General features: G+C 43.6%; 1 protein-coding gene across 1 annotated transcript; it reads right to left on the reverse strand.

The window, feature by feature from the left end:
- Positions 1–7,578: 7,578 nt before the first annotated feature.
- On the reverse strand, positions 7,579–8,055 carry LOC117126753. The gene has a single exon (XM_033275782.1). It carries the CDS (start codon positions 8,053–8,055, stop codon positions 7,579–7,581), a length of 477 nt encoding a protein of 158 aa, XP_033131673.1.
- Between the last annotated feature and the right edge of the window lie 8,513 nt (positions 8,056–16,568).

The following is a 16,568-nucleotide window of genomic DNA, read 5'->3' on the forward strand; positions in this document are numbered from 1 at the left end:
CCAGGGTTCAGATAGGTTTGTGGGATTAGCCCCAAACTATAGATCTTTCTTGTTGTGATATTCATGATAGATTTGTATTCATTGCTTGTTTTAACATGATCATAGGATTGCATACTCAAGCACCCTTGTTATCCCATCCTGACATCTATCTATCATATTAGAACTGCTAGAGAGGGCTAACCGCCAATTTAGTATCTTAATAGGGCATATCATACTCGCGCATAGGCCTGGCTAGAACCCGTCGATCGATGTCCTCAACTAACTATCGGTCGACGTAGGTAAAGGTGTATCGGTCGACGTCCCTATAGGACCATCGATCAACACTCTTTCGTTGTCACCATAATAACCGTTGAGATACGAGATCTAGCTTGTTAACTAGTGAAACATGCGACAGATGATCACTGAGTTGAGCGGTTGAGCTCTAACATATCATGCATGCAACAAATAGACATATATAGATATTATAATCTCCAACACCTGAATAGTGGCCCTGCGTCTAATATCATTTCCAACCAAGTTACATTTACTATTTACTTCGATTGTTACTATTGCTATTTCATTTAAACATTTACAACTCTTAGAATTAATAAACACTAGATTTAATTGTTCCCTAGCTCCTTGTGGATTCGATCCCTAAGTACTACATCTGAACCTCTTTTGATGAGAGTAACACTCCTTAGGGTAATTTGAGTGGTATCATTTGCTCATGAGAGAGATGCGATCATCAACGATGAAGTCAAGAGCCTGCTCGGCGCGGGGTTCATTCGTGAGGTGCAGCATCAAGAGTGGCTAGCCAACGTCCCCGTGGTCAAGAAAAAGAAGGCGAAGTGGAGAGTCTGCATTGACTTCACGGACCTCAATAAATCATGTCCAAAGGACCCCTTCCCGCTACCTCATATCAACCAGCTGGTGGACGGCACCGCGGGGCACCAGTTGATGAGCTTCATGGACGCGTTCTCCGGCTATAATCAGATACTAATGCATCCGGTAGACCATGAGAAAACATCCTTCATGACGTCCAGAGGGATCTACTGCTATAAGGTTATGCCTTTCGGCCTAAAGAATGCGGGATCGACCTATCAGCGGCTGGTGAACATGATGTTCGCATACCAAATCAGGAGAACCATGGAGGTCTACATCGATGACATGCTGGTTAAATCCCTGGAAGCGGAAGACCACATATCTCACCTGCAACAAGCGTTCTCCACCCTCAGGAAATATAACATGAAGCTCAACCCGACTAAATGTTCATTTGGGGTCAACTCTGGCAAGTTCCTAGGGTACATTGTAACATACCGGGGAATCGAGGCCAACCCGGAGCAAATCAGGGCCATCCACTCGATCCCTTCCTCGAAGAACGTCAAGGAGTTTCAAAAGCTAATGGGAAGGATGGCAGCCTTGACAAATATCGATCGATCGTTTCTGAAGTGCAGATATCGATCGATTCTGAGTTACTACTGTCGATCGATGCTGAAGTCGGATCTTTTGTATCAGCTTCTTCTACTTTGCTCTGCTCTCCTGATACATGATATTCATCTTCCTTAACTGTATCATGGTTGACCAGCTTTTCTCTGTTCAGTTTGTCCTTCTGCTTACTCTCATCTGCATGATGAACCTGAATGTCTGGCTGCTTGACATGAGTTGTCGGTGTTCCAATATCTCCATTCTCCTCGCTGTAGACGAAGTCAAGAATCTGACTCATACTAATCATTATTCTTTTCTCCCGATCTTTAATCATTTTGTCAAGCCTTTTACTTCGAGTTGCTACAGCCTCGCTGAAAAATTTGCCTATGAAGGCTTCTTTGATGTCTTCCCAGCAGGTTAGAGATCTTGGTTGCAGCTTACTGAACCAGCTAAAAGCATCTCTAGATAAACAATAGGGGAAGATCTTGCAGATAATGTGGTCTGCAGATATTTCATCGTGCTTGTTTGCTGAGGCTAACTCCTCAAGTCTCTTGATAAGATCTTTGGGATCCTCATGAGGAAGACCGTTAAATGGATCCTCACTTCCCCAATCATACCATTGACTTGTCAGATTAAAGGTATTCGTCATTGGAGGAACAGTGCCGCGATGAATAGTGTTTCGATGAACAGTGTTCGGATGAACAGTATCTCGATGAAAAGTGTTCAGATGAACAGTATCGCGATGAACAGTGTTCGGATGAACAGTATCGCGATGAACAATGTTCGGATGAACAGTATCACGATGAACAGTATCACGATGAACAGTGTTCACGATAGAAGGAGCTAGGGAACCGATTAGATCTAATAGTTATATGATTAAGCTAGGCTAATAGGTTTTAAAGCAGTAAATAAAGCAAGTAATAAATAAAGCAATAAACAAGATGAACAAGGTAATTGTTCAACTTGGCAAGGAGTAGTTTGATGGAAGGATGGTTAATAGATCTAAGGTTTCTATTCATGTGTCGGAGATTATAATTCTTATAGGTACCTATTTGTTGCATGCATGATACGTTAGAGCTCAACCGCTTAAATCAGTGATCAGCTGTCGCATGTTTTACTGGTTAATAAGCTAGATCTCGTGTCTCAACGGTTAGTATGTTGACAACGAAAGAGCGTCGATCGATGGTCCTATTGGGACATCGACCGATACACCTTTGCCTACGTCGACCGATAGTCAGTTGAGGACATCGACCGATACACCTGGGTTCTAACCAGGCCTATGCGCGAAATGATTTGCCCTATTACGATCCTAAATTGGCGGTTAGCCCTCTCTAGCAATCCTAATATGATAGATAAATGTCAGGATGGGATAACAAGGATGCTTGTGTATGCAATCCTATGATCAATATTCTAGTTAATTACTCTAGAACAAGCAATAAGTATAGATCTATCATGAATATCATAACAAGGCAGATCTATAGTTTGGGGCTAATCCCACAAACCTATCTGAACCATGGATCTAACAAGTGGATCTACTCAGACATGAAAACAGAAATCATAGATGAATAGATAGAAAAACTGAAATAGATTAGATAAGAAAACCAATGGAGTTCCAGAAGGACTCTGATAGGAGTTCCTCCTTTCTCTCCTCTCAGAGAAACAATGAAACATAATGCTGATTGACCTGAGACCGGTGGCATTGGAAAGCTAACTCAAAGCTCAATCTTGTGTCAAAATATGGGCTCAATCTAACGGTCGGAAACTCTCCATCCATAGCTAAACATCTGACACTTATGTGCAACTCTGCACTTCCAAAGGCTCCAAAAGACTCCAAAATCACCATATTTCTCCTAAACATCTCAGAACCTGTAAATACTCTAAATAGACTCCAAAACATAATAATTGTATCCTAAATCACTTTAAAACACTTATAGACCATGATTAAAAATGGATAAAATATACGGTCTATCACGTATAAACGGCAACGGTTAGCTGAACACCTCTAATTGCCTACGCTATACAAAGAATTTGAATGTTCTTCGGAATCGACGTTGTTTCGAAAGCGCTCTTTTTATAAAATCGTAAAAACGCCTAAGTTGGAAAACGACCCGAAATGGCCCAGAACCCGGCTAAGAGCCCACTTACGATTTTATACGAAATCAAGCCCAATCGTTATGACGGTTTATCTTTTGTTATGCAGGAGAAGATAAATGTCAAATTCGGGGGATAAATGTGAAGTTGTCGAAGATAAATACAAAGATCGAAGAAAAATGGAATATTTTCGCGAAGTGATAAACTAGAACGAGGGCAGAAAGAGAAAGAGAAAACCGCCTCTATAGGAGTATAAATGGATGTCAAGGTCGAAGATGCAGAGGGACGCAATTTTTCTACTCAGAGCAAAAGGACATTAGCACTTGTAGCAATTTAGGCAATTTTCCGTTTTGTTATCGAGCTGCGACTTAACTAGATTTTTTCAGGTCTTAGGTGGTTAGAACTAGGATCTCGCCAACAGCTCTTACGGCGGAGGCCTTACCTGTTGTAAACGCTTATAAGCAAAATTCGGAGTAAGATCTTGTTTGCTCTCTTTTCGTTTTGTCAATTTCATACTTAGTATTTTTTTCCTATTCTGATTGCTTGGCGTGTGGTTTTGCAGATATCTGGGACCTCTGAAAAATTTAGGGTGTCCTATCTTTCCTAAATCAACAGACGGCCCAGGTCCAGCTTGCCATATGGCGAGCGAGGCGATCAAGTCTAGCACGCTATATGGCAAGAGGGACGGCCCAGGTCCGGCTCGCCATATGGCAAGCAGGATGGCCTAGGTCGATCGACAAACACCACTTGTCGTCGATCGACGGCGAAGCACGAAATCGGGCCGCTTTTTCATGACCGACTTGAGCTATGATTACTAGAAACATGCGACAACTGATTTAGTTAAGAATAGTGAACCTATCAATCAACTTGCTAACGCTTGCCTAAGGAAGCATCGATCAACGCCAATTCAATAGCATCAATCGATGCTCGATCTATATCAACAAGCGACAACTGAGATATGGGACTTAGTCAATAGAATTGATTCTCAGCAGAAGCTGGATCCCTTTTGCATTAGACTTCGACTTCTAGGATTGTGTTGGGGTCGAAAACTGTCATCTTGAAATCAACGTCTAGGATCGATACTCTCAAGGAACTTTCTCAAAATAACTTCAGAAAAAGTACCAAAGTAGAACTCGTCAGAACATCGAAGAGCTGTATCCAGGAGCTCGCCGTATGACGAGCAGGACGGCCCAGGTCCAACTTGCCATATGGCAAGCGGGACGGCCCAGGTCCAGCTTGCCATATGGTGAACAGGACGGCCCAGGTCCGGCTTGCCATTTGGTGAGCGGACGATCAAGTCCGGCTCGCCATATGGCGAGCGGGACGGCCCAGGTCTGGCTCGTCATTTGGTGAGCGGGACAATCAAGTACAGCTCACTATATGGCAAGCGGGACGCCCCAGGTCCGGTTCTTCGTATGGCGAGTGGGACGGCCCAGGTCCGGCTTGCCGTATGACGAGCGGGACGTTCCGAAGTCGAGCTCGCCATATGGCCAGCAGTGCTATCCAATCCGGCTTATTACCAACGCCAAGATTCCTTTCTTTGTGCCTCGAGTGAACCATCTATTGTTTCGTCACGATCGGAGTTATCGTTGAGACTGTCCCATAAAAACCACAAAGACTAGTTTTCTCGTATGAGTTCGAATCAATCGTATAAAACGATAATGGTTAACTAAATACCAAATTTGCCTTAACTATATGATGGATTTAAGTTATTTCGTTAAACCGACGTCGTACCAAAGGTGATTTCTCAAAGAAATCGTAAAAACGTGTAAGTCGGAAAACAGTTTGAAAAGGTCTTAAACGCGACCAGAAGCCCACTTACGAGTTTGACAAAGATAGGCACATGGTTACTATGACGGTTTATCTATTATTCGCAAGAGAAGATAAATGTCAAGTTTCCACAGATAATTACGAAGATCGGGAGAAATTGCATATTTCTGAGAAGAGATGGGCTTGGGCCCGAAGGCAAAAGAGGAAAGGGCGACTTATGTAGGCACGGATTGATCGAATGGGTGGGACGAACTGAAGGACAGATGCGGGACGGATCCGGTACGGACGGACAGTTTGAGCGGCTGCGTGTTCGACTAGGATTCCTTGGACACGATTTGTACCTGACAAATAAAATCTTTTTTATGAGTTGTTAGGTTTAGGATAAAATAGAAACAGAGAAGAAACTTTATGAATGATTTTAATGAGGTTTTTCTTTTATGATCTAAAACGAAAACAACAAGCAAAGAAGAACAGATTTGCGATTCTAAATGATAAGCAAAGGAAAGAGATAGAGAGATGGAGGATAGGATCTGTTGCTGGACGTATGTCTCTCTCAACAAGATCAGCGGATGGATTTATGGATAGAGATGCTTCCGGCTCTTGCTGGACGTGTGTCTCTCTCATGATCGGACAAGGAATAGAATGGATCGATGGACTCCACAAAGAACAATGGCCGGCTCTTTGATATGTCTAGAACGTTCCTCTCAATTGTTTGTCACGATTGAAAGGCGTAGGGTTTTGCTAGGGGCAAACTGACTCATATATTATCTTGTGTAAAAATACAAGGCCACTTATAAGGGGGTTTAAATACCCGATGCAGCTTTGCCCTTCTAGGGGATTTGTGGCAAAACAACATAGACACTCTTGGACTCTAAAATACAAAGGCCTAACATAAACGGCCAACTTTACTTGGACTCTAAAGCAAGGCTAACAAAGGCCTGAATTATTGGAGTACTCAAAAGAAAAGGACTTAACAATTTGCCCATAATGTCTTAAACCAAATCGAAATAAATAAACCAGACACAAATCAAAAAACAATAAACGGGTTAGAAATCAGATTGAAATCTCACATGCTTACCTTATTCGGACGGAAGGCTAAGTCTCTGAACCGGGATCAGTTGGGACGGATGAACCGAGATTGAATGTGGAGATGATTAAGCCGGGATGGTTCTAATTAGTCAAGGGGAACTGGACTAAACGGGACAGGTCTTGAACCTCAACTGGATCGGTGGGATCTTCAAGCTTTAACTCGGCCATCTCTTGAATCAGCAATAATTTGAAGCCGGTCTGGTCTTGCTCAAGTATTTCTTGGACGGCCTTGGTAAACCCAGCTCTTATGACCCGCACACCTGACCTGGTCGTAGGACCCTTGTGGACTAGGGGAACCTCAGCTTGTGGTGCTATAACATCCCCTCCCCTTTAAAAGGTTCTGTCCTCAGAACTTCTTCATCACCTGCAATATAAGGAGCCAAATCAGATACATTGAACGTTGGGGAAACTTTAAACTCACCTTGCATTTCAAGACTATAAGTGTTGTTGTTGATCTTCTCAAGCACCCGAAATGGTTCGTCTCTCCTAGGGGATAGCTTGGACTTCCTCTCTTCAGGAAACCGTTCTGGCCGCATGTGGAGCCACACCCAGTCGCCTGGTTTAAAAATAACCTCCTTACTGCCTTGGTTGAGTTTAGCTCAGTTCTTCTCAGCCTTCTTCTCTATGTTCTCCACGACTTCCTGGTGCATGTTCTTTACGAACTCGGCCTTGTGGGCACCACTTTGGCTAACCTGCATAGATAGTGGTAAGGGGGAGAGATCCATCGGCGTCTCTAGATTAAACCATATACGACCTCAAAAGGAGAATGGTTAGTGATAGAGTGCTTGGCAAGTTTATAAGCAAATTCAATAAATGGCAAGCAGCTTAACCAATTCTTAAGGTTCTTACCCACCGTAGCTCTCAATAACCGAGAGAGAGTACGGTTTACTACCTCAGTCTGGCCGTCGGTTTGGGGGTGACATCTGCTCGAGAAAAGGAGCTTGGTACCAAGATTTTTCAACAATGTCCTCTAGAAGTGGCTGAGGAACTTAGTGTCACAATCAGATACAATAGTTCTAAGGACTCCATGTAGACGCACCACTTCTTTGAAGAAGAGATCAGCTGTCTTACTAGCGTCATTGGTCTTATCACACGGAATGAAGTGTGCCATCTTGGAGAACCTGTCCACTACAAGAAAGATGGAGTCTTTGTGTTCTATCTTGGGCAAACCCAGCACAAATTCCATGGAAAGATCCACCCATGGTGCGTTAGGAATAGGTAAAGTTATATGTAAACCATAGGGATGTGACCAGGACTTTGTCTTGAGACAGACAGTGCACTTGGTGCAAAGGCTCTCGACATAGCGCTCAACCGCAGCCAGTAGAAGTGGTCAGATAATACGTCTAAGGTCTTGTCCCGGCCAAAGTGCCCCATTAGTTCTCCCCCGTGGGCCTCTCTGGTCAGCAGGTCACGCATGGATCCGCGTGGGATGCAAAGCCGTTTCTCCTTGAAAAAGAATCCATCATTCTGATAGAATGGACCTACTGCTCCTTTTGTTGAATTACTGTAAAGCTCAGCAAAAACAGGGTCAGTAGCATAAAACATTTTAAGTTGTTCAAATCCCATAATCTTAGCCTCAATGGTGGTGATGAGCGTATGACGCCTGGACAAGGCATCGACCACCATGTTGTCTTCCCCCTTTTTGTAATTGATCACATAGGGAAAGGTCTCTACGAACTCCAACCACCTAGCATGCCTCATCTTGCGTGTTGTTTGGCCCCTCAAATGTTTAAGGGTCTCATGATATGTATGAATAATAAACTCCTTAGACAAAAGATAATGTTGCCAAGTTTCAAGAGACCTCACTAGAGCATATAGCTATTTATCATAGGTGGGGTAGTTGAGGGCAGCTCCACTCAATTTCTTACTTAAAAAGCAACAGGTCAGCCTCCTTGAGTCAACACAACTCCTATCCATGTCCCTGATGCATCATACTCAATCTCAAAAGGTTTATCAAAGTTAAGAAGAGTAAGGACTGGTGCATGTGTCAACTATATTTGAGTTTGTTGAAAGACTCTTCTTGGGCCTGTCCCGAAGTAAAGGATACATTATTCTTAATCACCGAGGTCATGGGAGCAGCAATGGTACTGAAGTCTTTCACAAAGCGCCTATAAAATCTAGCCAAACCGTGGAAACTTCGGACATGTCCGATGGTGGACGGTGTAGGCCACTCTTGGATCACCTTGATCTTCTCTTCATCAACCTTTAGTCCCTGCGAACTCACAACAAAACCTATAAATATCAACTGATCAATGCAGAAGACACACTTCTTAAGGTTGGCATAAAGACCTTCTTTTTGAAGAGTTAACAAAACCTGTTCTAGATGTCCAACATGGTCGGTTAGACATTGACTGTAAATCAAGATGTCATCAAAGTAAACCACTACAGATTTACGGCCTCAGCACCTGGTTCATGAGTCTCATGAAGGTACTTGGCGCATCGGTGAGGCCAAACGGCATCACAAGCCACTCGTACAGACTTTGTTTGGTCTTGAAGGCAGTCTTGCACTCATCCCCTTCCTTCATGCGAACTTGATGGTATCCACTGCTAAGATCAATCTTAGAAAACACAATAGATCCACTTAGTTCATCAAACATATCATCTAATCTGGGTATAGGGTACCAATATTTGATTGTGATGTTGTTGATGGCTCGGCAATCCACACACATCCGCCACGTTCCATCTTTCTTGGGGACTAGTAGAATTGGAACAACACACAGACTTAGACTCTCCCGTATATATCCTTTGTCCATGAGGTCTTCGACTTGTTTCTCCAGCTCCCTAGCCTCCTCAGGGTTGACTCGATAAGCAGCTTGGTTTGGTAGCGGAGCACCGGGCATGAGGTCGATCTGATGCTCGATCCCTCGGATGGGAGGTAAGCCGGTCGGAATGTCTTCCGAAAACACCTCCTTGTACCTTTCCATGAGGTCATGTACCTCAGATGGAAGCTGGACTTCAAAACCTGCAAAACAACCTTCCTTAAAGACCATTAGTAGCACCTGCGTGTGATCATATAAAGTTTTTACAACTTGTCCGGAAGTAATGTATAGGTTGGTCTTACTTACCTTACTGGCCTGGTCCATGGCCTTTTGCATGTCGTGTACCTCTCGTGGGCTAAGAGGCGTGAGATTATGCTTCTTGTTGTTGTGTCTGAAGCTGTAAACATTGGTCCGACCATGGTGAATGGTCTCCTTGTCAAACTGCCACGGTCTGCCTAGAAGTAAGTGGCCAGCGTGCATTGGAACGACATCAGACTTGACCTGGTCATGGTCTTTGCCAATGCTGAAGGACACCACCACTTGCTCAGCTTTCTTAAGCTCAGTCTCATAATTGAGCCACTTAAGTTCGTACGGTCACGGATGTGGAGTCTTGATTAGACCTAACTTATCAACAAGATACTTTCTGGCCACATTAGTACAAGAACCGCCATCTATTATAAGACTGCATACCTTTTGTTCCACGCTACATCTTGTGTGAAAGACGTTTTCTCTCTGGATGGTCTCTGGATCAAAGAGGGCACTAAGGGCTCTCCTGGTTACAAGTAACTCGCCAGTTTCTGGATGATCAGTCACCTCTTCATCGGACACAACAGCCTCTACCTCGGCCTCATCTTGAGACTCGTACTCTCCATTGGCCTTAAGGACCATCACTCGCTTGTTTGGACAGTCTCGAGCATAAGGTCCTTTTCCCGAACACTTATAACAAATAATGTCACGAGTTCTCAAATTTTGGGCCTGTGTTCTACCTTGGTCCGAATGGTTTGTTCCAGACTGTTTGGGCTAGTTTCACTTGAACCGTCTCTCAACCTCAATCGCCTTTCCTTTGTCTACGGGCTTGGCGGCTGGTGGAGTCCAGACGGGCTTACACCTATTTGTGGACGCGGTCTTCCTCTTGATGTGATGTTCGGCCAGGACAGCAAAGTGAAGCAAGTCTTGGAAGTCCTCATACGGTTGTCTTTCCACCTTGTGAGCAATCGGGTCGTGTAAGCCTTCTAGGAACTGGGACATCAAGGACGGCTATGGCTCATCAACGTCCAGCTTGTGCCGAAGGGAATCAAACTCCTCGATATACTCCTCCATGGATTTAGTACCCTGAGACAACTTACGGAAATGCTTTAGTCAGTCCCGCTGATATTAAGAGGGAATATACCTGCCATGGAGCTTAGTTCTCATCTCGGCCCATGTGCGGGCTCTCCATACTGGACCGGCCTTGGCGACGTCCCGATCCCACTAGGATAAGGCATTGTCGGTCAGTTGAGCAGCTGCAAGGGCAATCTTCCTAGCCTTGTAGTACACGAAGATGTACTCCATACGCTTCTCCCAAGTGATGTAAGCGTCCAGATAAACCTTCCCAGAGAACGTATGGGGTTTCAGCTTTAGGTCCTTGCTTGCTAGCCACGGTTCCTCCTCTTCTCGGTCCCGGCCTTTCTTCCGGTCTGGGTCGTCTCCTCCTTGGACCCTCTGTTCTCAGCCTCGTCCGTTTCCGGCCCGGTTCTGTCGTTCAGATTCACAGGTTTGGTATCGTCGGTACAGTCCGCGTCTGAGTCTAGATCCGGCTGGTTCCTGGCTGGAGGTCGCGGTCCATTAGGTCTGTCTCGCTGCTTGATCTGAGCAAGCTGTTCGGTTATTGCTCTATGGCTCGCCCTGAGTTCATCATTGGTGGTTTGAAACTGAGCATTGAGGGCGGCTTGGTCTCGATCTACTTATCCCATGTCTGCGAAAATTAACTAAAGAAGAAAAGATCAAATGCAAGGGATACAGAGGAATTAAATAAGAAACTTGGATCTGATACAAGAGTATCGACCAAGGAAGAAATTAAATGCAAGAATTAAAAGGCAGATCGATTTTGAATCAAGAACGAAAGTTGATATATATATATATATATATTTATATTTGAGTTTTTGAAAACTTGGAAAGAAGGTAAATTCAATTTTTTTTGTAAAATGGAAAACTTGGAGAACAATTTAAAAATAAAAATAAATGCTGATTGAAATTGAATCAACTAAATAAGAAAAGAACACCTTTTCTTTGGGTTTTCGAAATTTTAAGAATCAAACAAACTTCTTTAAAAAGAAAATCGACAAGAACAATAGCAAGAGATAACTGAAGTTTCAGGAACTTCAGCTCTGATACCAAAATGTTGTAGGTACGAAGGACTGATCGAACGGGTCGGACGAATGTAGACAGAGGCTGTACGGATCCGGTATGGACGGACAGTTTTAGCGGCTGGCTGTTAGACTAGGGTTCCTTGGACACGATTTTATCCTGAAACAAATATGATCTTTTTATAAGTTTTTAGGTTTAGGATAAACTAGAAACAGAGAACAAACTTTATGAATGATTTTTATGAGGTTTTTCTTTTATGATCTAAACGAAAACAACAAGCAAAGAAGAACAGATTTGCGATTCTAAATGATAAGCAAAGGATAGAGATAGAGAGATGGAGGATGGGATCTGTTGCTGGACGTATGTCTCTCTCAACAAGATCAGCGGATGAATTGATGGATAGAGATGCTTCCGGCTCTTACTGGATGTGTGTCTCTCTCAAGATCAGATAAGGAATGGAATGGATCGATGGACTCCACAAAGAACAATTGCCGGCTCTTTGATATGTCTAGAACGTTGCTCTCAATTGTTTCTCACGACTGAAAGGCTTGGGGTTTTCTTAGGGGCAAACTAACTCATATATTATCTTGTCTAAAAAATACATGGCCGTTTATAAGGGGGTTTAAATACCAGATGCAGCTTTGCCTTTCTAGTGGACTTGACGCAAAAAAACATACACTCTTGGACTCTAAAACAGAAAGGCCTAACATAAAGGGCCAACTCTACTTGGACTCTAAAGCAAGGCTAACAATGGCCTGAATTATTGGACTCAAAAGAAAATAAAAAGACTTAACAATTTGCCCATAATGTCTTAAACCAAATCGAAATAAATAAACCAGACACAAATCAAAACCACTAAACCGGTTAGAAATCAGATTGAAATATCACCTTCTTACCTTATTCGGACGGACGGCTAAGTCTCTGAACCAGATCAATTGGGACGGATGAACCGAGACTGAATTTGGAGATGATTAAGCTGGGATGGTTCTGATCAGTCGAGGGGAACTGAATTGAACGGGGCAGGTGTTGAACCTCAACTGGATCGGTTGGATCTTCAAGCTTTAACTCGGCCATCTCTTGAATCAGCAATTATTGGAAGCCGGTTCGGTCTTGGTCAAGTATTTCTTGGACGGCCTTGGTAAACCCAGCTCTTATTACACACGCACCTGGCCTGGTCGTTGGACCCTTGCGGACTAGGGGAACCTAAGCTTGTGGTCCTACAACAACGACCGACCTCGAAGACATATATAAACAGAAGCCAAGAGCGCCAGGATCCCAAAACTTTAGACCTAGGAGATTTCTGTTAACTTTACGAGAATTTAGAATTTAGGTGGCTAGACTAGCGGGTTCAATACTTATAATGTTTTCCGCTTTTGTTATGCGATTCTCCACTGTTGACTATTTCCTTTTCATCCTATTTTCGGTGAAACTCTGTATCTCAATTAAGATTATTCAATAAAATACCTTCGTGCAATTTTCTATCGATATTTTGTTATTTATTTCTCTTTCGTGTTTGTGTGTTCCCGCAGAGATTCAGGACCTCTGGAAATTAGGGGTTTTCCAAACTTTCCTAATTTGACGGAGATCGACAGTGTGAATTTCCGTTCTTGCAGATTGTCAATCTAAGTATTCTATATCATTATAATCATGATTACATGAAACTTTATATTTAACTATTTCTCTTAAATGTTTATAACCTCAAATCAATCAACTGAACAATTTCTTATTCACCCTACTTTCATTATTTATAGCTTTTAAACTATTTGCCTAGCTTAATCACAACAATAACCAGAGTTTACAGTACCAGAAAATCCTACAGCAACAACAGAGCCAATGATAGTTCCTACTACCATAATCCACCACCAAATGCCCATGAAAGCAAGATCGAGAAGATGCTTGATCAGGTTCTTGAAAGCCAGTAGAAGATGACAGTGGATTTCAATGGGAGGATATATGTTGTCTACACCAACCTGAACATAAAGTTTGAAGCTTTAAGCACAAATGTGAAAAAGTTGGAGACTCAGGTGGTTCAGACAACTGAAGCTGTTCAGAGGTAGAAAGTCCTTAATCAAGGGTAAAGGATATGAAGCACAAAAAAACCACGTGAATGCCATCATAGATGAGGATTTATGGCAAGTGGTTAAGGAGGAGAAGCTTCGAGTGGGCGATTTCAAAGTTGAAAGCACTATGGCAGTTTACACTGGTGTCTATCGACACAACACTAGAAACTTTGACCGATGGAGTCACACGAGTACCGACCGACACACCCTGTCAAGCACCAATCGACACCACACATGGATTCAGTTGGATCGTTTGAGACAGTGAGGATCATGACCCACGAAGAGTTCACAGCTTGACACCCTCATCCAACCCAAGCCCTACCGTGTAACCACGGAAGACATCGATTGGCAACATCAATCAGTCATCGATCGACAAAATAAGTAAGGCAGCGATCGACAAGAGTTTTCCAGCTACGATCGACACCCGCCATTCACATGCCTACTGCGGCTACCTAGCATCGATGTGGCCAGACTGAATGCACTGAGAATCCCATCTAAACCTTCAGAGACATCAAAAACCATCAACAACCAGCAATCTGAAGATGAAACATAGCATATGATCATTGACCAGGAAACTGAGGGCAAAAATTTGAGGAGAAAGAGAGAAAAAGTTTCCAAGCATCTAAAGAGAGGAGCTAATGAGAAGGAGATGGATAGCTTCACAAAAAGGGTTCTAAGGATCCTTACGGATAAGCCATTCGACAAGGCTTACTTTACCCACAGATTGTGGATGTATTTTAGCGAGACCAAGGAGACTGAGGTAGACAATGAAAGAATGTTCCATCAGGTCAGAGAAAAGATGAACCAGAGGATTACCCTGAAGAAGAAGAGTAATTGTTGGGGTCAAAAACGGTCATGACGGAATTAACTCCCGAAAGCCCTCGGAAATCGTATTTCCGAAAAGATAGTAAAACAAAAATATGATTTTCTTAAAAATTAACCAATACAAAGATTTTACGAAGAAGTATCCTTGAAGGCTCAAAGTGGACAAACCAAGCTCGGTCATTGCGCAACTACCGCACATGCACGCTCTCCGGTCGCTACGTAGCGACCGAGAGTTCATCCCGCTCGGTCGCTACGTAGCGACCGAGCTCGAGCCAAAGCTCGGTCGCTACGTAGCGATCGAGCGTCCGTTCCGCTCAGTCGCTATGTAGCGACAGAGCTCGAGCCAAAGCTCGGTCGCTACGTAGCGACCGAGCATTCGTCCCACTCGGTCGCTACGTAGCGACCGAGCATCCGTCCCTCTCAATCGCTACGTAGCGACCGAGCTCAAGCGTCCGTTCTGCTTGGTCGCTACGTAGCGACCGAGCTCGAGCCAAAGCATAGCGACCGTCCCATTCAATCGCTACATAGCGACCGAGCGCAAGCGTCTGTTCTGCTTGGTCGCTACGTAGCGACCGGGCTCAAGCCAAAGCTCGGTCTCTACGTAGCGACCGAGCTCTTCTAAACGTCGATACGACACCAGTCCATGCATTCTTGTCGAACCTTCGATACTATCTCCCAAAGACCGTAGCGAACTCGGTTCATGTTTTCTGCTATTCTAAATCATCGATCAAACTTAGTGGATTGAAACCGCGGAAAGATCATTCTTTTTTGAAAGAAATCGCAGTAAACGCTTCGAGTCGGAAAATGGCCCAAAGGTACCTAAAACACGACTCGAGGCCCACTCTACGATTTCTTAACCAAAAGCCCGTAAACCGTAGCACGGTTTACGCTTGGCGCCCAAGGAAGGATAAATGTCAAGTTTCCGCGGATAAATACGAAATTTTGAGGATAATTACGAAGATCGGAAAAAATAGAATATCTCCATTTTATGCTATGACGGCTTAAGGGCAGAAGAGTAAAGGCGTAAACCGACCTTGGAGCGAGTATATAAGGAGTCCTAGGCGAGAGGCATGGGGGAGAGACTTTTTTAGAGCAAACTTAGCACTTAGAGCAATTTAGGCAATTTTCCGTTTTTGTTATTTCGAGCTGCGACTCAATTAGGTTTAGCCGTCTTCGGGTTGCTAGAACTAAGAATCTCGCCGACAGCTCTCGAGCCCAGGCCTATACCTTGTTGTAAACGCTCATACGAAAATTCTGAATAAGATCTACTTTGCTCTCTTTTCGATTTCTTATACTTTATCGTTGTTATTCTCGTGTTCTTATTGCTTGACGTGTGGTATTAGCAGATATCCGGATCCTCTGGGAAATTAGGGTTTTCCTAGTTTCTTTATTTAAACGGAAATCGACAGTGCGAGTTTCGGTTCCTACAGTAATCCAGGAAAGTTTGCAGTACCCTGCTTGATAGGAAACATTGACTACCCCTGTGCACTCTGTGACAAAGGTTCTTCAGTCAGCATCATACCTAAGGTGATGGTAGCTCATCTGAGCTTACAGATAGAGCCTTCTAAGGAGTCATTCACTTTTGTGGACTGTTCTAGGAGGAATTCAGGAGGAATCGTCAAAAACCTTGAGGTGCAGATAGGGAATACCCTTGTTCCAGTTGACTTTCAATGTGCTGGATATGATTTTAGAAAATAAGAAAGGTATTGAGAGGAGACTAAAAGAGATTATGAGAGATTATGCGAACTATGTGTAAGGATATGTAAAATTCATGATGGAAATTAGAGAAGGAGACTCAGAATCGTGTTGCTTTCATTAATAAAAAAGTTTACAATATATAGGAGGCTTAAACATGACATAGGCTAGCTAGGTTAAATGAAAAGCATGTGAGGTCAAAGGGGACCAGCGTCCCGGTTTGAAATGAACGGCTATGGAGCTTCACACGCTTTGGCCAAGGGCTAAGGTTGCTTTTACTTTACAGCTCTTGACAGCATGGATCAGCCTGCCTTATCCTCTCAACGGTCTGATGCAGGAACGGATGTAAGAATGGTGAAACTCCAAGTTAACTTCAGTCGGTTAACTTGTGGTTGACTCAATATGCTTTTGTCGACCCGGATGGTATGGCCTCGTACGGCCACTTGTACGTCCATCCTTTGTACAAACGACCCCACTTCAACTCCTCTCCATTCTTCTATGCTTCTCTAAACCTTCAGTCTATTATCAT

The sequence above is a fragment of the Brassica rapa genome, chromosome A01 (genome assembly GCF_000309985.2).
Source record: "Brassica rapa cultivar Chiifu-401-42 chromosome A01, CAAS_Brap_v3.01, whole genome shotgun sequence".
Taxonomy (NCBI): domain Eukaryota; kingdom Viridiplantae; phylum Streptophyta; class Magnoliopsida; order Brassicales; family Brassicaceae; genus Brassica; species Brassica rapa.

Excerpts from the sequence above, each read along its gene's own strand:
- LOC117126753 (XM_033275782.1), bottom strand. The coding sequence starts at position 8,055 with ATGAGGCATGCTAGGTGGTTGGAGTTCGTAGAGACCTTTCCCTATGTG.